The 20093-nt window shown below is 42.8% G+C and overlaps 2 protein-coding genes and 1 long non-coding RNA gene across 3 annotated transcripts in view; 1 reads left to right on the forward strand and 2 right to left on the reverse strand.

The window, feature by feature from the left end:
• The window catches only part of LOC112431854 (uncharacterized), a 179889-nt gene that overhangs the window by 70325 nt on the left and 89471 nt on the right, over positions 1 to 20093 (reverse strand). The window lies entirely within an intron of this gene.
• Positions 6111 to 12860, reverse strand: LOC112432761 (butyrophilin-like protein 2). Its single transcript, XM_076877632.1, has 5 exons — positions 12070 to 12860; positions 7996 to 8328; positions 7805 to 7903; positions 6678 to 7004; positions 6111 to 6118 (listed from the first exon to the last, which is right to left on the reverse strand). Exons 1-5 carry the CDS (start codon positions 12476 to 12478, stop codon positions 6111 to 6113), a joined length of 1176 nt encoding a protein of 391 aa, XP_076733747.1. The 5' UTR covers positions 12479 to 12860.
• On the forward strand, positions 9454 to 11085 carry LOC143414555 (uncharacterized). The gene is made up of 3 exons (XR_013095186.1): positions 9454 to 9578; positions 9733 to 9810; positions 9992 to 11085. It is a non-coding gene; the product is annotated as an uncharacterized LOC143414555 (long non-coding RNA).

Consider the following 20093-nt stretch of genomic DNA (forward strand, 5'->3'; position numbering starts at 1 on the left):
CCTGTGCTCTCCACAGTTTGATCGTACGGATCAAAGTATCAGTGTGTTTATCACTGTGTTCATTTTATAGGTAACATGTAAAGACAGCTGAACAGTGAAACAGTGAAACGTCCAGTGTGCAGAAAATGACTGAAGCAGAACTTACTCAGTAATGACTTCGGCTGCTACGATACTGAAAATGATTCACAGACAATTTGCATCTTTCCTATAAAATACCTGAAGTTCAACCAGATTAAGACTCCACGATACGGCCCACAGCCCAGCAAGTACAGGGTTCTTGTTTCATTGTTTCCTGCAGAAACCTGACTTGTTGCTGCAAATTACACGTAAGTACAGGAAACTTGTTTGCAAATAAATGAACTGATGAGAAGAAATATGTGGAGCTCGACTCTAAACACTCAGCTTTGAGCCGATTAAACGCTCGTTCTGATAACATCTTCCCCTCAATGTCCAAAGTCATGAACTCTCCTCAAAGCAACAATCACAACATCTCCATATTTATTTACACTTTTAGGTTTTAAATTTTGTACAGTTTGCAGTAAAGTGTGCGTCACAGACCTGAGGAACTCATTTTAATACTTTACTCCAAACTTTGTGTTCTGAAAGTGAAACTCCTACAAACACATATGAAATAATCCAGCCACAGAAACTGTCCACAGCTTTCAGTCTGTTTGCTGCTATAGATATAATCCAGCTGATGTGGAGAACTACATGTGACACTGTGATGCAGCCATGAATCTGACTGATTTCTTTCCATTTTCAAAGGTTAAAGTCCTTAAAAAGCTCAGAAATAAAGAGAAAGGTTGGTTACAGCAAAGAGAGGCACTGGCAGCCTTTAAGACACTAAACTGTGTTGGTCTGCAGGACTTCCTGTTCTTCTGCTTTAATGCTTTTTAAACATTATTTTTTTATGAGTATTAATGATGATTGAAGCTGTCAGCTGTCTGTCAAAGTGGACAAAGGGACGCACACTTTTTTTAAAACAGTAAAAAAGCTCCTTCATGAGGAGCAGAGAGATTCAAGAAGAGAAATCTTCACTTTAGAGCTTCTCATTGTCAAGGCTCGAGGGATGAGCCATGTGAAATTTAATGAGGACCCAAGATGCAGGCAGCTGAAGCTCTAACTGGAGACCAAGGGAAACATAGAAACACACAGGGAATTAATGCAGACGAACCGGCAACAGGCAGGAGAACACGGGGCTTAAATACAAAGAGCAGTAATCAAGGGATGGGAGACAGGAGGGGAACACACCTGGGAGAAATCAGAGCTGACGAGACACGGGAAACGTAAACTGAACACACTCACATGAGACAAGGACCTTCAGAAAAAAACAGGAAACAGACATAGAGGACCAGACAAGACACTGAACTTAACAGACAGACTCACGAGCAGACACAGTGACACCATGAACAGACAGAGGGAACACAGGCAGGCATCAAACAAAACCCCAATACATAGCAAACCTAAACAAAAGACATAACAGAATAAACAAGAACATAGAAGAAACGCAAAAGACTGAGTCGTTTTGAAGCTGCAGCAGAGGTGTTTAACCAGAACAGAAAACCGTGTTTGAGGAGGACTCTGAAGGACACAGCAGTGTGTAGAGCAGCAGCTACAACCAGCAGAGAGTGCAGCACCAGATATAGGCTGTATCCCAATCCAGGGTCTGCAGCCTTAAAGTACGCAGCCTTAACGATCCACAAGGGCCGCGTACTCAAAGACCGCTAAGGCCGGAAGTGAGGGGCTTGTGAAATGGGACGGTCTAGCCTCCGTCGCGCTGCCCAGGGTGGAAACGTTTCATACAGCGTTATTTGACAGAAATGAAGGAGAAAATCTTTTGTTCATTTGTTTGTTTGTTTCTACATGAACTTTGATTTGATGAGTATCTGAGGCTGAGACCACGGGACTGTGAAACATGATTGTTGGGCTTCATTTCTGTGCTGAACAGTCATTTTAAGATTAGCTAGTAAATAACAGTTAGCTAATGTTGTTCATGAGACTAAAGTCATCTTACTTTGGTAATGTAAATATAATATGGCCAATATTAAAGTTATTATTTCAATCATCATTAGTTATTAACGCAGTGAATGAAGTCTGTTTCAAACACTGAGCTGCAGTAAAGATTCAAGCTGCATTTATTTATATTTCCTGTCACCTTAAATCTTCACTCAAAGACAGGTTCCTTTGACACTGTATATGTATTATGTATAATAGACAAATATTGTTCTTTTAATATGTTGGCATTACTAAATTTGTCTCAGTGCTTACTTTTAATATCCATAAAATCATCACATTGATGAAGGTCGACTATTGAACGGCGTATATTTGAAAGGCTTTAAAACCAAGTTAGTACAAACATCGCTAATGTCACATAACTTTGCCGACATGTGGCGAACAGTAATGTTTAAATGTTCTTCATTATTAAACATAATATTCAGTACTTACTTTTAAAAGTTTACTCTTCGGGTGCCCTTCGTCTGCCTTTTTTTTCCCCGGCAAAATCATCCACGCCACCGCCGCGCTATGCATTCTGGGATATGTTGGGCCACGAAGTCTACACCGCCACATCCTTAAAATTCAGGAAAATGAAGGACGCATTTGAGGGCCGCATTTCGAGCAGCCTTTGAATTGGGACAGCCTTTGTCGCGTTGCTGTGATGTAATCGGCCTTAAAATGAGGCCTTTAAGGCTGCAGACCCTGAATGTGGATACAGCCATAGAGCCTACAGACTCAGCTGTTCACCAGCTAACACCTGTGACTCCACCCAGATGGAGCTTTAGCACCACACCTGCAGAAGCTGCCTGTTCACACCGAGGAATCAGAGCATTTCAAGGTCAGGACCACCTCAAGAACCAGACTGTGATTTATCCCCACTCAGCACCTCACCCACCACACAGCATACAGGAACAGTCTTCCAGTCATCCTGAAGTTTAACTGAGTAAAGTCTGGGACTGTTTGAAGGAGTGTTTTGGCTCTCCAGAGATCATTTAGTGATCTCTCTCTATGACCTCCTCTCCTCTCTCCTTCCTGTGCTCCTCATTTCTCCTCCACATCCTCTCTTTTCTTCCACCCACTGCTTTCCCACCTGTCTGAACACCTGTGTTGTAAACTGACCAAAGATGAACCCGAGTCTGACCTTTAACCTTTGACCTCACCAACTGAAGAGAACTTTTCTTCTTCTTCTTCAGTTGAATAGAAGAATCAAACAGTGATGTCACAATAATCCATCAGTCTGTTTTGGCCCTGCTCTCTTAAACTTACTGCACTACACTCTTTATGGAAACACATCATTTCCTGTGTGAATTTCAAATTAAAAGCACTCTAACATGTCAGTGGACACAAACGCTTCCTTTCTGAGGGTCTGCATGGGTCACAAAGAGCTCTTTGTGATCTTGAAGCTTTTCAATAGTTTTTCTTTGGCTGTTTGTAAAGTTTTCTGTGTGAACTCTCAGGAATCTGGAGCAGTCTAATAGAAGTCTACTGGGGTACAGAGGGAGGAGCTTCTGTCAGACTCTTTCTGATGAGGAACTGAAGCCGCTCTCATGGTCTCATCAAATCATCAGACTCTGCTGAGAACAACAGTCATGTGACCTCTCAGAACAAACAGCCTGTTAGTTTCCTGCTGCCTCCATCACTCACTTTCATTCACTCTCAATCACACCAACATGTTAAAGCAGCGCTATAGCTCACCTGGCTGAGCAGGTGGGCTGAAGGCGGGGCTTACTACAGGTGCCTGTGTGTCCCTCACTCTCTCCCCACTTTCCTGTCTACTCTCTGCACCTATATAATAAAGGCCAACATGCCTCCAATAGAAACCTTTGCAAACACAAAGTCCCACAGCAGCCCCGTGTTCTCCGGCTAAAATGAGAGTTTTTGTCAGTGGAGTCTGGTGGCTTTAACCACACAAACATTACAGCTGCGCTCAAATATCACAAAGAGCTGTGACAGCAGAGAAACACATGACCATCCTCCAAATATCATCTAGAAATAGAAATGTGTCCACTGTGGGACGTGTGAGGCTGACATTAATATGTCTTAAAGTGGGAGATGAAGAAATGACTCCAGGGCCCAAATCATGGAGACAAACATCAATCCACACTTCACTTTGTTTCCTGTCTCTAAAGTGGGAATATTTCAGTGTGATGAACAAACGGCCTCCAACAAATGAAGCTGATTTCCTTTTCCTGTCTTTTCTCCAGCGGCCTCAGCTTCTTCCTCTTTCCCCTGTCTTCTTCTGCAGACGCTCCTCTGTAGCTTCAAGCTGTTTCTCTTTACAAGGAGAGCTACAAACCTTTGCATCCAGCCACAAACACCCCATGGGCTCCTCTGGATCATCACACTCAGCATTTTCACAATAAAAGCCTCGTATTTATGGCTGCTCCACCCTGACATGTGACAACATCCAAATGACTGGATCAAAGTGTTTGAATGATCTCAGCAGCTTTAAAACTATTGATATTTATACATTTACATTGATTTGGACTAAACTAACAAAACTATTGATTTGATCCAAACTCACATCATGCCAGAGGCTTTTATTTTGAAGGTAGGATCATTTTAATGCTCTTCTTAGTTCATTTAAACACACAGTTGCTCCGCCTGACATTTTTGGCTTTTAGATCAAAACATCAAAGAATTTATTTTATTTGAATGAACTGAAAATAGATTCAAACTAAAAGCTTTTAGAGAATAAACTCCTGCATGACCTCTGACCTTTGACCTGTATCTACAGCACTGACCTCTGACTTTCAGCTCCACTTGTCTCTTCAGCAGGATGTTTCCCTCCCTGCTGTAGACGGTGCAGGTGTAGGTCCTGTTGTCTCCATCTGTGGGGTGTTTCAGGGTCAGACTGAGGTCTCCAGTTTTCAGCAGGTCTTCATTCATCTTCGTTCGGTCTCTGTAAAACTGGTGCTGTTCTTCAGGCTGGTCAGAGCCGTTCTCATACACGTGGACCTTCGTGTATCCATTCGTCCACTCCACTTTAGCGTCTTCAGGCAGGTGAAGTGTGGTGTTGAAGGGCAGCTGGACAGACTCCACCCCTGAATCCACCTCCACCTGGGGGGCTGAGAGGACAACAAAGCACAACATGAGCTTGGATGGAGACATTTGTGTTGACTCTAACAGGCTGAATGCTGCTGCTTCACTGGGAGCTCACTGTTAGATAGAAAGTGGTCAGTGTGAAGAGGAGACGCAGCAGAAAGATGAAGACTGACAGGAAGAAAGCAGTGAACAGACTGTTGGAGCTGCTGTTAGTGGGACAGGACTTTATTCAGTCTCTGAGGACCAGATTTGACTTGATGAAGCAGAGAAACACAGTCTGAGTGTTTCTGTCACACTCACTTCATCACACAGCTCAGTTTGACAACATGTGGAAGAATTTGATAGAAGCTTCCTTTAGTAAAAGCACCAAGAAAACACCATGAAAACACCTCACTACACACAAAACTGCAGTACTGGCAAATTGTACATAAAGTATGAAAAGTCAAAGTACTTATTGTGCAGAAAAATGTTCCCATCAGTGTCTGTGGATCAATATTACTGCTGCACATGTTTAAGGCTGAGCTCATTTCAAATCCTTTCTATTGTGTTGAATCTGCAGTAATGCATCATATTCTATAAAATCATATGTTTGTAGTGGCTGTCCTGTGAGGACCACGTCTCTCTAAACAAACAGCTGTTAATGAGCTCACAAACACAGGCCTACAGCTGGATTTGAAAAAGTCCATTCAATAGAAAATCAACAGTCACAGCTGGATTCAAAGGCTTGAGCTCTGTGTGACATGGTTACCTGTCAGCATCTACAAGGGGATTCAAATATGAAGGAAACATGAAGGTGGTGCATTAGAAAAACTGCTGCTTTCAAGCAGAGCAACAAACTGTTTGAACTGATCCAACTTTATTCACACAGACAAAGATTTGTGCATCAGCTGCTGTTTGCTGCTATAGATATAATCCAGCTGATGTGGAGAACTACATGTGACACTGTGATGCAGCCATGAATCTGACTGATTTCTTTCCATTTTCAAAGGTTGATGCATCAGTTAAAGTCCTTAAAAAGCTCAGAAATAAAGAGAAAGGTTGGTTACAGCAAAGAGAGGCACTGGCAGCATTTAAGACACTAAACAAGAGAAACAGATCAGAGAACATCAGACTGAATAAGTGGAATAAAGTGAAACAGAGAACTAACGCTCCCTAAGAATGGAGCTGTCAGAGGAAGAGAGCAGCAAACTGAAAGTCTCTGTTAGCTGCAGAGCTCTGAAACTTCACACAGCTTTGGATGATAACATGGAGAAAGGATGTGGAGATGTTCACACTTCTGCTAGAAATCATCTTCTAGTTATTGTGACTCAGATATGACTGATCATAGATGAGGACCAAAGAAGGTTGTTACTGAGATTTGAGCTGACTTAGCTTAGCCTGTGTTTCAGCCACATGCTAAACAAACACATGTTCAGAAACTAGAAGATGTTACCTTTCAGATGAAGTCTCACACATGAACTTTGCTCCTACAGTTCATCTGCTGAAGCTTTTACATTTGGGAGGAAATCAAATAAAAACCAAAACAGCCACAAACATCAGACATGCTAACACTGTAACATTATTGGATGGAGCCACTGAGACTGAACCACCATCATGAGTCTGACCTCTGACCTTTGACCTGTATCTACAGCACTGACCTCTGACTTTCAGCTCCACTTGTTTCTCCATCATGATGTTTCCCTCCCTGCTGTAGACGGTGCAGGTGTAGGTGGAGTTGTCTCCATCTGTGGGGTGTTTCAGGGTCAGACTGAGGTCTCCAGGTTCCAGCAAGTTTCTCTTCATCTTTGTTCGGTTCTTGTATTTATCGTCCTGTTCTTCAGGCTGGTCAGAGCCGTTCTCATACACGTGGACCTTCCTGTTGTTTGCATCCTTCCACTCCACTTTAGCATCTTTAGGCAGACAAACTGTGGTTTTTAAGGTCAGCTGGACAGACTCCACCCCTGAATCCACCCCCACCCAGGGGACTGAGAGGACAACAAAGCACAACATGAGCTGTAGTAAAGGTTACTAATGTTCTCCTTATGACCTGTTACAGAGGACTTATTTCTGTGCTTGTCCTGTTAGACCTCAGTGTAGACCACAACAGTTTACTGCAAACACACCAGAGTTATTAAAGGAAATTTACTGCAGTGGTTTGAATCACATCTGCACAACATTTTACTACAAACACTAGAACACACCAGAGTTATTAAAGGGAATTTACTGCAGTGGTTTGAATCACATCTGATAGATTCCAGTTTGTTTGTGTAAATGAGGAGTTTTCTTCACATAGAAAACTTTGGCGTGGACTTCCACAGAAAGGTCACCATTTCTGCTGACATTATACTTGGTTTTCTACAACATAATGTAAAGTTATTATATATTATTCACGTTTCTGTTCAGTTGTATTGGTTGTTTTCATTGTAACTTCTGCTGCCCTCCGCTGGTCTCTCTTGTAAAAGAGATTTTAATCCCAGTGAGACTTTTACGTGCATAAATAAAGTACACATTCAGCCTCTGTGTCAGATCAATGCAGTGAAGCACACACACTGTTTAGTAAAGTCATGTTGTGGAGCTGTTTCACTGATCAATGACTGAGTCTGAAGGAGGTTTTCTGACTTCTGGAACAAACCTGGAAGTTTCTCTTCAGCTCTCTGTATCAGCTGTTTGTAACTCTCAACTCTTTCAGCTTCTGGAACAAGTTTGTGTGAGCCACAGTCAAGGAGCCACCAGAGGACACCTGCTGACCATCGGCATTATGGGTAGTGTAGTAGGAGACACTCACCTGACATGAAATAGTGCCGGAAATAATATATGAGACCTCCAGAAATAACAAGAAGAACCAGGAGAACCAGGAGAGCTGTGGCCCAGGATGGAAATGGTTCTGTGGAGAAACATAAAACAATATCAACATGACTGCTGAACATTGACCTCAATTTCCTCCACTAACACCTGGTGTTTTTCTACATCTCTGACCTTTGACCTGCAGCACTACTTTGTGTCTCAGGATGTCTTTGTCCCTGTAGATGGTGCAGATGTATCCTCCACTGTCTCTCTTTGTGGGGTTTTTCAGGGTCAGACTGAGGTCTCCAGTTCTCAGCAGGTCTTCGTTCATCTTTGTTCGGTCTCTGTAAAAACTGTCCTGGTCATCCAGGTGGTTACTTTTGTTTGGATACACATGAACCACCATCAGTTCAGGGTCAGAGTGAGTCCACTCCACTCTCGTGTCCTGAGGCAGGTCAGCTGTAGTTTTGCAGGGCAGAATGACAGACTCTGAGCCTTCCTCCACCTCCACCTCCACCTGGTGGTCTGAGAGGACAATAAACCACAGTATCAGGTGTAGAAGCAGCAGCAGTCACACTGATGGTAACTGAAGCACGGCTGAGTATCTACACAGCAAATCTCTGGAGTTAAATATCCTGGAGTTTATTTTTCACCTTATACTACAGTCAGTGTTGGGGAGTACTCTAAAGTGGTGTAATATTTAGGTGTTCATTCACTGGGTGCTAAGGAGTCTAATTCAACACATTGCTGGTGTTGTTTGTCTGTCGACTGTTACCGCGCCTATCTGTGTTTCTTTCTTGGACTCCGACATGTAGGAGGTAAAAATACTTTATTTACTTTGGGATTTTCTGAGAGTGTAGTGATGTTATTTATATATATATATTCAGTTACATGGATGCACAAGTAAAATATAAAGTTAACTAACTAGCACTACATGTGTTTTCTGTATGTTGTGCTGATTTGGAGATAGCAGCTAGGCTAAAGCTAGTCAAAAGTTAGCTAACTAACTTATCTTACTGTATTTTAAGATACACATTTCATGTTGTCAATGAAAACGTTTATTTCTATTTCTTAATTTTAACACCAACGTTTAATTTAACGTTAGCTAACTACAGTAATATTCTGTTTAGACTCATGGTAATGGCCGTATTTAACCAACGAGAGGTGCAGCCTGCACTGATGAGATGTTGAGGTACCATTAACATCAGTTAGTTAGTCCTGCTGCACACTGAGATAGGCACACAACCCTGTCTCCAGAACTGTAAAGACAAGGACACAGCAAACATGCGGTCACATAGTCTGCTAAACCAGCCTAGCTAAATAGATTTTAAGCAATATTTAGTGTGGACAGGCTAGCTCAATGTAAGAAAGTGTTTATTGATTAAGTTATACACAGTTTACATAAAGTTACCATATACAACCTCTTCTTCTTGTGTTGTGTTTCACATTAGTAAAGGTCTTTTTTTTCGTGGGTGGCCAAGATGTTGATAAAAGTAAAACACAGAGAGACAAAGAAATATGCAAAATTGGAAGAAGTCAGCTTCACAGATTTTGTGAGAGCAGGTAAGTTATGGTTTGTACTAAGTCATTAAAGAGGAAATGATAATGTTGTTATTAACCGAGTGATGATTTTACTTCAGTGCAGCAGAAGTTTCTCACACCAGAAAATGCAGCACTGAAAGTCACGGATGAGCAGGGTATAGAGGTGGATGAGGATGTCTTTCCTGCACTTGCAGCAGGCAAAGAGGTGTGTTTTGTCATCTATACAGCTGAAGGTAAGTAAATATGCTCTGATAGATTTTGAAGGATTTGATTTGTACAGTTACTCTTAAATAAACATTTTTAATTTGTCTAATATCCTGTGGTAACAATCACAAAATGCTGTTTTCATGGCTCAACAGTAAGTTGGATTTATCACATGCATTTCAGACATCCTGGAAACACAATCATCCAAGAAGCTGCGCGACTGCTCACACCTAACACACTATGTGACACTCACACCTTGTGGTATGTAAATTGTATATTACCATAATAAAATACAAGATAACCATCTGTTCTCCTGGGAGAAAGTATACTTTAATCAAAGCGTGCAGTTTACTGGCCCTGTGTGCATAAATGGCATCTTTGTTGTGTTGTGTTTTTGATTGTAGATACCTTATATTGTAATATTTTTATTTGTCACCCTCAGATTTGACTGTCCTGAAGCAACATGTGGAAGAGTCCTCCTCTCCAAGTCTAACAGATACATTTTCTGTCTCAACCACCAGCAGTCAGAGCAGTGACACAAGTGATGCCGGACTTCAAACGGTTCAACCTCTATTGGACAGCATACATGAAAGAAATGTAGATACGGTACTTAATTGACTTATACTTGACTCTTTAGTTGCCATTGAGCTATAGTCAAAATCTCTACCATTGGCCAGATTGATATTGTTTCTATCTATAGCCCTATAAGCGTAAAAACTATAATCTCTATCAAAAAAGGAAAGTTTGGAGTCTAACCTTAGAAGTAGAGAGGGTGTCTGGGATCTTTTGCTTTTACTCTTGAATGGTTTCATAAAATATTCACTGGATCTTTCTCTGGGACAGCCAGTCCACTGAAAAAGATGCTTTCTATTTAGTTTTTTACAAATGTCTCTCAAATGAGTAAATGCTTTGTTTGTGTATAATGAACTTACAGGAAAGTCTATCGAAACTATTTCAAGTGTTTCCGTCAGGCAGCAGCTGTCTGAGATGATGGTTGATAAATGTAACAGATAAAAACTTAAGCAGAACAATATCAAAATATAAACATCAGTCCTACAGTTTTATGCCATTAACTCTGCAGTCCCCTCGCTGTTACCTGAACCCCGCTATGATTTACACTATGTTAGGTATTTTAGTACCATGGGAGCATTTACTGGATATTGTTTTATAGTGACATTATACAGGAAAACTCTGTCATTCAATAAGGCCCCTTTGTTTTAGTTATTTTTCTCTTTGACCCAAGAATTGATGTGTGAGAATCACAGGCTGGTACAAGGTTGAAATACCACAGAGATCACTCCCTCAGCTACATTAGTTTCTAAATCTCTTAGGAGACGCCTGTTGAAGGCCAGATGGTTTGTTTCAGAATTCACTAATGAAAGAACTCTTTATTTCGTGCCTTGAAAATATGTCGCTGAGATAATCATAATTGTAGCTGAACTGATAAACTATACAAAGGGTGCTTCTTCACCCAAGGGCAGGAAGACGCTGCCTTATCTTGGTCTGTACTGGTTTAAACTGAGAATCTGCTGTCTCATGAATTTTACCCTCTATATAAACTGTTGTACTTGAGAATAAAGTTGAGTCGATTTGGGAAGACAATCTGAAGCAGTCTCTGTTTTCTTGTTCTCCCAAGCTGCTCCCGAGCTTGTACTAACACGCTGAAAGGCATGCTTGAATGTTACTTGAGAATATATTTGACTGTGTTACAGACTAAGGGACAATCTCTGCTGATAGACGCCCACGCCTCGGAGGAAGCCGATCCACGGATTAGGCCCTGGAAGCCGTTTCCTTCACACTACATATCCTAAAACAGCACGGTGGCACGGTGGTTAGCACTGTTGCCGCACAGCAAGAAGGTCCTGAGTTCAATTCCAACATCAGGCCGGGGTCTTTCTGTGTGGAGTTTGCACTAGGTGTGAATGTGCGAGTGAATGTGAGTGTGAATGGTTGTCTGTCCCTGTGTGTTGGCCCTGCGACAGACTGGCGACTTGTCCAGGGTGTACCCTGCCTCTCGCCCTATGACAGCTGGGATAGGCTCCAGCGCCCCCTGCGAACCTGAAAAGGATAAGCGGGAGCGAATGGATGGATGGATGGATCCTAAAACAGCAGTTATTAACCTGAGAGTCTCAGTGACATCAGGACCAGCTGGATGAAACATGATGAACCATCTCTGCTCTGTCTGCGTTTCATAGCAGCTCCTCCAGTCTGAGTCTGTACAACATCAGGACACTTCCTGCTGCTCTGTGAGCTGCAGTGAGGCTTAGAGAGCTCATGCTCTCCACTGTGTACAGTGTGTAAATGTTGCGAGTGTAACCCTGCACATGCAGTAAAGACTGCAGCTGTTGTAGCAGAGACATCCTGTTTGCACTGAGGTTAGCTCTGAGCTACATGTTGCTGCTGGTTTTTCAGGTTAGTCACAACAATTTACAAAACTTCAGTTTGACCTCTTACTCTGAGATGTCACATAGATAACAGGCTCCATGTGGAGTCTCTAACCCACCCAGAGTTCTGACTGACCTTTGACCTGCAGCTGTATATCTCTCAGTCGCAGTTCTTCTCTCTCATCACTGATGGAGCAGGTGTAGTTGCCACTGTCAGTCTTTGTTGGTTTTCTCAGAGTGAGGCTGAAGTCTAAAGTGTCCAGAGCATCAGACCTCATTGATGTGCGCCCGCTGTAACGCTGGTTTTGCCCTGTAAGATCGTCTCCTCCTTCTCGTCGTAGATGGACAGATTTGGGATCAAGATCAGAGCGAGTCCACATCACTGTGGGGTCATCTTCAGGTATAAAACCTGAGTACTGACAGGGAAGCAGGACAGATCTTTCCCCCTCATTCACCTCCACCACCACAGCCGGGGCATGCTGGGAAACTGAGGACACATAAACACAAATTATCTGCATGCAGTGGGTTTGTCTCAGAGCCCACATTTATCAGCAGGACACAGAGACCAGTTTTACAGTCAGACACTCAAATTGAATGCATTTATTTATTAAATCTGAACATTTAATCTGTGAACACCTGACAGATTAAACTGAGTGTGTCTGTGTTCATGAACCAGCCTCAGTTTGGTGCATTTTACTGAGTTTACAGAAAATGTTGGAAAATGTGACTCTTCCTGGTCTTTATTTTCTAAGCACTTCCTTTAAACTCTGCTGTATCTTCATCTTTGTTAAATGTTTTGGAGGACCTGAAGGTTTTCTGCTCCCTCTGAAGAGTTCACTGTGACAGTCTGCCATCACGATGAGCTGTACTGAAACCTCATGTTCCCTTTGAACTGAACGTACTCTCATGATCCATCTCTCTGAGACAGACCACCAACTGGCAGAATGAGTCACATGAACACAGCCAACATGTTTTTCATCACAAATACAAAAAACTGCAGCTAACACAACACAAACACGGACTGGTGATAAATGAACTTAAAACCCAGAATGAAGCGTCTCAGTAAGGTGTTGGGATTCTGTGAGCCTCCAGATCAGCTTCACTGCTGCTCAGCATTGTTTCTGTGAGGAGGGATGAGCACTGTTCTTCTGAAATATTCTCTTATTCAGAGACAGATTTACTAAGAGGCGAAGGCTAAAAGGCTGCAACTGCAAAACTATCCCACCAGGAGCAGAAAGGTCTGTCAGTTATTTTATTTTAGTGTTTTGATTCTGTTAATGCTTCCCCAGTATGTACTGTTCCCTTTAAAGCAGAGTACTGTGTGTGCTGTCAGGTGACTCCACACTGTCCAGTCTCTTTGTGTGCTCCAAAAATCCTGTTTTGCTCAGGATAATTCTTCACTGAGAGACGTGACCCGGTCATATCTGTATTGCAACCATAATTAAAGCGGTTCCAGTTCTCCAAATAAAAAGTGTCACAGCCATCTCATGTAATTGGGAGCGGGGCCTGGGTCTCTACAGTTTAGGTTACTCACGATATTACCTGCTCAGAACCCAAAATATGAACTATGTACATAAACCACAAGACAAGGATTTCATCTGAAATGCATCAGTTTGACTTTATTTCAGGACAAAATAAAGGAAATAAGTTAATTCAATTGGGTTTAGTGTTATTTTAATATGTACCACTGATGAAGTGGTATTCATTACTGTTCATTCACTACAATTTCTAATACCAAATAAAACTAGATAATTAAACACTATGGTGGGCCCACACTCACTCTCACCCATGCACACCTTAATTACAACAGTCTCTAATGGTCTGAAAATAAAACCCTGGTTGCCTGCTTGGATCATGACAGACACATGCGCTGTGGCCTAAAACCAAATGGCCACTTCATTTGTAAACACACAATAAAATAAAAGGCACATGGAAATATCAGTACTCACGGCTTAAGATAGTTCAAAGAGACAGGCAGGAGAAAAGGGATCAAGAAATGCACTTAAATACCCAGGATCCTGATCTCCAAAGATGGAAAACAGTTTAATTTTGAGCATATTTTGGTAAAACTATAGGTGGCAAAAGTACACACATTCTGTAGTTAAGTAGAAGTACAAATACTACTGTTAAAAAATACTGTATTTTTTGGATTATAAGGCGAACTGTCGATGAAGGGGTCTGTTTTCATACATAAGGCGGACTGGATTATAAGGTGCATTAAGCAAAACAAAACAGTCAGATAAGTCAAACTTTACTCAACTCATTCTTCTTGCTTCCTCCACTTCTGCACCATTACCTCTATTCCCATGTTGTTGCAGTATATTAATGACTAACCTCGTATTGTGGAAGGATTATCTCAGTTGTTCTCCTGACTGAAGTTTGGTCTGTTTACAGCATCCTGCCATGCGATTGCATTTGTCTCTAACTATCAGGAATCCTTACGTTAACTTTTATCAAGTGGAAAGAAGTTAGCGTTCATCCTCCAGGTTTCCAGCTTTGTACCTTACCAAAATCGTGCTAAAACATTTTTTGACAGATTTTTCAGCACCATATGCCACAAAAAATCGGTTTGAGGTCAGTAAGCACTACCAGAATTCATACATAAGGTGCACCAGATTATATGGCGCACTATCAATTTTGGAGAAAATTAAAGGATTTTAAGTGTGCCTTGTAGTGTTGAATATAATTTGACTTCAACAAATTTATATTTTGCCAAGATTGACATCTTTGTTTGTTTCATTAGCTTAGCTGGAGTGAACCCATGAAAATAATTTCATTTTATTTATTTGAACTTAATTTGTGGTGTAGGTAATTTGATTGTGCTTTTCTGTTAATAAATGAATGAGTCATTTGTGTGTTTTGACACTGAGTGATAAATCAAGTGAAATTGCTACAGATCCATGAAAGTAAAGCTAGTTTGACACTGAAGTTTTTTTGTTTCTTTACAGGGAGTGCAGAATTATTAGGCAAGTTGTATTTTTGAGGAATAATGTTATTATTGAACAACAACCATGTTCTCAATGAACCCAAAAAACTCATTAATATCAAAGCTGAATGTTTTTGGAAGTAGTTTTTAGTTTGTTTTTAGTTTTAGCTATTTTAGGGAGATATCTGTGTGTGCAGGTGACTATTACTGTGCATAATTATTAGGCAACTCAACAAAAAAAAAAAAATACACATTTCAATTATTTATTTTTACCAGTGAAACCAACATAACATCTCCACATTCACAAATATACATTTCTGACATTCAAAAACAAAACAAAAACAAATCAGCGACCAATATAGCCACCTTTCTTTGCAAGGACACTCAAAAGCCTGCCATCCATGGATTCTGTCAGTGTTTTGATCTGTTCACCATCAACATTGCGTGCAGCAGCAACCACAGCCTCCCAGACACTGTTCAGAGAGGTGTACTGTTTTCCCTCCTTGTAAATCTCACATTTGATGATGGACCACAGGTTCTCAATGGGGTTCAGATCAGGTGAACAAGGAGGCCATGTCATTAGTTTTTCTTCTTTTATACCCTTTCTTGCAGCCACGCTGTGGAGTACTTGGACGCGTGTGATGGAGCATTGTCCTGCATGAAAATCATGTTTTTCTTGAAGGATGCAGACTTCTTCCTGTACCACTGCTTGAAGAAGGTGTCTTCCAGAAACTGGCAGTAGGACTGGGAGTTGAGCTTGACTCCATCCTCAACCCGAAAAGGCCCCACAAGCTCATCTTTGATGATACCAGCCCAAACCAGTACTCCACCTCCACCTTGCTGGCGTCTGAGTGGGACTGGAGCTCTCTGCCCTTTACCAATCCAGCCACGGGCCCATCCATCTGGCCCATCAAGACTCACTTTCATTTCATCAGTCCATAAAACCTTAGAAAAACCAGTCTTGAGATATTTCTTGGCCCAGTCTTGACGTTTCAGCTTGTGTGTCTTGTTCAGTGGTGGTCGTCTTTCAGCCTTTCTTACCTTGGCCATGTCTCTGAGTATTGCACACCTTGTGCTTTTGGGCACTCCAGTGATGTTGCAGCTCTGAAATATGGCCAAACTGGTGGCAAGTGGCATCTTGGCAGCTGCACGCTTGACTTTTCTCAGTTCATGGGCAGTTATTTTGCGCCTTGGTTTTTCCACACGCTTCTTGCGACCCTGTTGACTATTTTGAATGAAACACTTGATTGTTCGATGATCACGCTTCAGAAGCTTTGCAATTTTGAGACTGCTGCATCCCTCTGCAAGATATCTCACTACTTTTGACTTTTCTGAGCCTGTCAAGCACTTCTTTTGACCCATTTTGCCAAAGGAAAGGATGTTGCCTAATAATTATGCACACCTGATATAGGGTGTTGATGTCATTAGACCACACCCCTTCTCATTACAGAGATGCACATCACCTAATATGCTTAATTGGTACTAGGCTTTCGAGCCTATACAGCTTGGAGTAAGACAACATGCATGAAGAGGATGATGTGGACAAAATACTCATTTGCCTAATAATTCTGCACTCCCTGTAGTGCTGTCAGCATTACTCTCGTTAAAATGACATTAAAGCCATAACGTGGCAAATCTCCGTTGACGAGCCCCCGTGTGTGGGGCTGGACGGCGTCAACACATTAACAAGCTAATTGCGTGAACGCACTAGTTCCCACCAATGTAATTGAGCATTGCGTGGCACATCTGACATACTGTTTTACTTTTGTCCATGACGCGCTTACCATCAGGGTCATACTGCTTCACATGAACACCAAGATAGTTCCAAACGCCAGATCTGAATGAGGGTGGGGGAGGTTCAATTTGCCATGTTGCAACGAGTTTAGCTTCTGTCTTGCTAGCTTCCGCTGCGCTCAGTGGACATGCACTCAACAGTGCAGCCTAAGCAGAGTAGTCGAACGCAGATCCACTGTGTGCTCAACAGAGAAAGCATCGTCAGAAAAAAAGTTGATAAAATAAATAAAAAAAATTGTATTGTCCTTGAATCAATTGTATTGTCGATTCAATCGATTCAAGGTAGCAATTCCTCCTTGAATCGCTACCTTATCGTGGTGGAGGGGTTTGTGTGTTCCAGGGATCCCAGGGGCTATGTTGTCTGGGGGCTTTTGCCCCCTGGTAGGGTCTCCCATGGCAAATTGGTCCTGGGTGAGGGACCAGACAAAGAGCGATTCAGAAGACCCTTGTGAAAAGAACATCGAGGGAACAGTTTACCCTGCCCGGGATAGGGATTTTTTTTTTTTTTTTGTGTCCCGTTTGGATCTTTAGCCATCAGAATTGTTGTCTTAAGGCCAAGAAAGATGCCAAGCGGATTTATTTTACCAAGTGGATCATCATGGCCTTGCCATATTGGTCCATTTGATTGACCTTTATTATAATTATGAATTTATTTTATTTTCAGTTGCTACAAACGGGACAGACATGACTGGGGGATAGGACAGGGAGAAAGAATGAAAGAAAGAGAGGGAGAGAAAGAAAACCAAAGGGGAGAAGAGACGGTGAGAAAGGGGGGAAGAAAGAAAAAAAACAAACAAACAAAAAAAAACAAAACACCTGGGTCACCTGTATGGAGAAAAAAAACACAAGAGAAAGCAAACAACAAAGAGCAACATAATAAAAAAAAAAAAGCACCATCACAATAAACTAGCTAGCAGTAGATATCAGTAGATACTAAATGATAAACGATATTGTGCAGCACGCAAGATAGACAGCGCACAATGTGCTTTGAGGCAGCAGCCAAGAAAGCTGTAGTCCACGCCTGTGAATACCCATGTGTACACCTGTGTGCATAGCTGTGTGGATCAGCATGCTTGCATTCCAAAGGTTTCTCCATGTAACGATCTGCTAGGGAGTGTGGGGAGCCACAGCCCCGTCCTCCAGGGTATGAAGCAGGTATGGAGGAGATCAAAACTCCAGACATCCAGAGGCCCCCAGAACACAAGAGACCAAGGAAGACCAACAGAGGGGCAGCCGCGCCACTGTCCCAGTAAGAGCTGAGGAGAGTCCCAGATGAGGGCTCACTCAGCAGCCGCGGAGCAGAAGCCAGGGGGAGTTGCAGTGACGCACCCGTGAGCTCCGCCGGCAGCCAGCTGTGCCTGAGTGACCAAGCCCCAGGCCGAGAGGCCGGGGGCACCCCACCTCCGAAGTGGCCCGAGCGAGCCCCAGGCCCCGATAAGCGGCCGCCAAGGAGTGAGCCAGTGTGTACCCGGACGCCCACCCCCAGACACAAAGAACCACCAACGCACCGACACCTGAGGGAGTCCGCCACTGGCAGGGGAAGTGGTGGTGGGTGGAGATAGGCCTCCAAACCTTGGAGGGCCTGAGGTGTCCCCAGAGAGGTGGCGTCTGATACCCAACCTGACATATAGACACAGACATACAGGCACACACAGATACAAACATCCATTCCCACCCTCATGCTCTCATATGCACTCATATGCAGAATTTATTCTACAATTCATTATTTAAGCACAGAATACTTTATTTCAATGCGCACGACTCTTGTGGTCCTCCATAAAGGAGTCCCTCTTGCAGCAGATATGTATATTAAAATCACCAGAAATATGAACACGGTTATAATTTTAAAAAAGAGAAGCTGGGAAATCTGCAAATCCGGAAATAAAAGACTTATTGTATTTGGGTGGCTGATAAATCACAGCACAGAGAGTCACAGGGGGGCCAGTCAGGTCAAATAATTGAGCCTCGATGCAAGAGAAAGTAGGAGTAGGCGGTCGCTGAAGTTTAAGTTTATTTTTGAAAACTGTGGCTTGGCCTCCAACCTTCCCTGGAAGTCTCGGTAAGCTGGGAAAAAAAACAGTCAGGGGGAAGGAGTTCAGAGAAGGAGAAAAGTTCACCGGGGTGAATCCAAGGTTTGGTCAGGAGCAAAACATCCAGCTGCAGGGTGAGGAAAAGATCATTTAGGATGAAGGTTTTATTCGCCAGTGATCTTGAGTTAAACAATGCCATCCGGCTCTTAGCCACGTCATCCCTGACAGAGGCGCGTCTCAGCTTGCTTAGGAGTCTCAGAGGTTCCAATCCAGGTCCGAAGCGACGAGTACACAACTGGAAAGGTCGGATAAAAATGAAGTCCAATAGGGCAGATCCAGCAATGGCTGAGCAGTTAAAGGATGGCCGGCCATGGGAGGTGAATGGAAATCACAGAGGAGTTAGCCACAGCATGTGCCTTAAATAAGGCTTTAAGGGAGACCCGAATAGTCTAAATAGTCTAAACAAAAAGTCTAAATAAAAAGTACGGAAAGAGATGAGGATTGGAGTGGGTAGAGGTGAGCTGCTGTTTCTTTTGATCACCAGTTTTCTCCTGTTTTGAGTTAGTTAGGGAGGTCAGACTGTCTCGGTTTTGGGTCGCTGCTCTTGCCGTCGACCGGCCAGTCAGCTGAGCAGTTTTGCGTTCTTTTTCTAACTTTAATGCTGTTTTCGTTGTTGTTTTTCACCGTCTACTCAGTATATTTGTATTATTTTCTTTTTCCTAATTTTTGTGATTTTGTTTCCGACACTCGACATGACCCCAAGGCTCACCTACACCAGTGACTCCCTCATCTAGCTGCGGCTGCAGCCTGAACATTGATGGCTTTTCACCACTTCTTCGTCTGGACAGGCGGCGGCGTGTGTCTGTATTTAAACAACAGCTGGTCCTCTACAGTCACTGTGAGGGAGAAACTGTACACCACAGACATCAAGCTTCTGGCTGTTTCCCTGCGCCCCTACTACCTCACCCGAGAATTCCCACAGCTTTTCATCATCTTGGTTTACATCAACCCCAGAGCTGATGCAGCTAAAGCCACAGAGTACTTCACCAACAATCTGTACAAACTGGAACAATTATCACCGGACTCTCACTTAAAGTCACTTAAAGTCTGGTCTGCTGGGGCGGCAGCATCTCTGCCGGGACAGGAAGAGACTGAACAGGCTGATCCGCAGGGCCAGCTCAGTTCTAGGATGCCCTCTGCACCCAGTGGAGGTGATGCGTGACAGGAGAATGGTGTCATCCCTGTTGGACAACATCTCCCACCTCATGCAGGAGACTCTGACAGCACTGAGCAGCTCCTTCAGTGGCTGCAGCACCCACAGTGTGGGACGGAGAGATTTCACAGGTCTTTCCTCCCCACTGATGTCAGACTCCACAACAAAGACTTTAACTGATCAAACACACATTCACC

This window comes from Maylandia zebra, linkage group LG3 (assembly GCF_041146795.1).
Source record: "Maylandia zebra isolate NMK-2024a linkage group LG3, Mzebra_GT3a, whole genome shotgun sequence".
In the NCBI taxonomy this organism is placed as follows: Eukaryota; Metazoa; Chordata; class Actinopteri; order Cichliformes; family Cichlidae; genus Maylandia; species Maylandia zebra.

Coding starts and splice junctions, on each gene's coding strand:
- LOC112432761 (XM_076877632.1), bottom strand. CDS start 12,478: ATGTGGGCTCTGAGACAAACCCACTGCATGCAGATAATTTGTGTTTAT. Junction 7,904..7,995: donor AGTAGTGCTGCAGGTCAAAG/GTCAGAGATGTA, acceptor GTTTCTCCACAG/AACCATTTCCATCCTGGGCC. Junction 7,005..7,804: donor CCGGCACTATTTCATGTCAG/GTGAGTGTCTCC, acceptor TTGTCCTCTCAG/TCCCCTGGGTGGGGGTGGAT.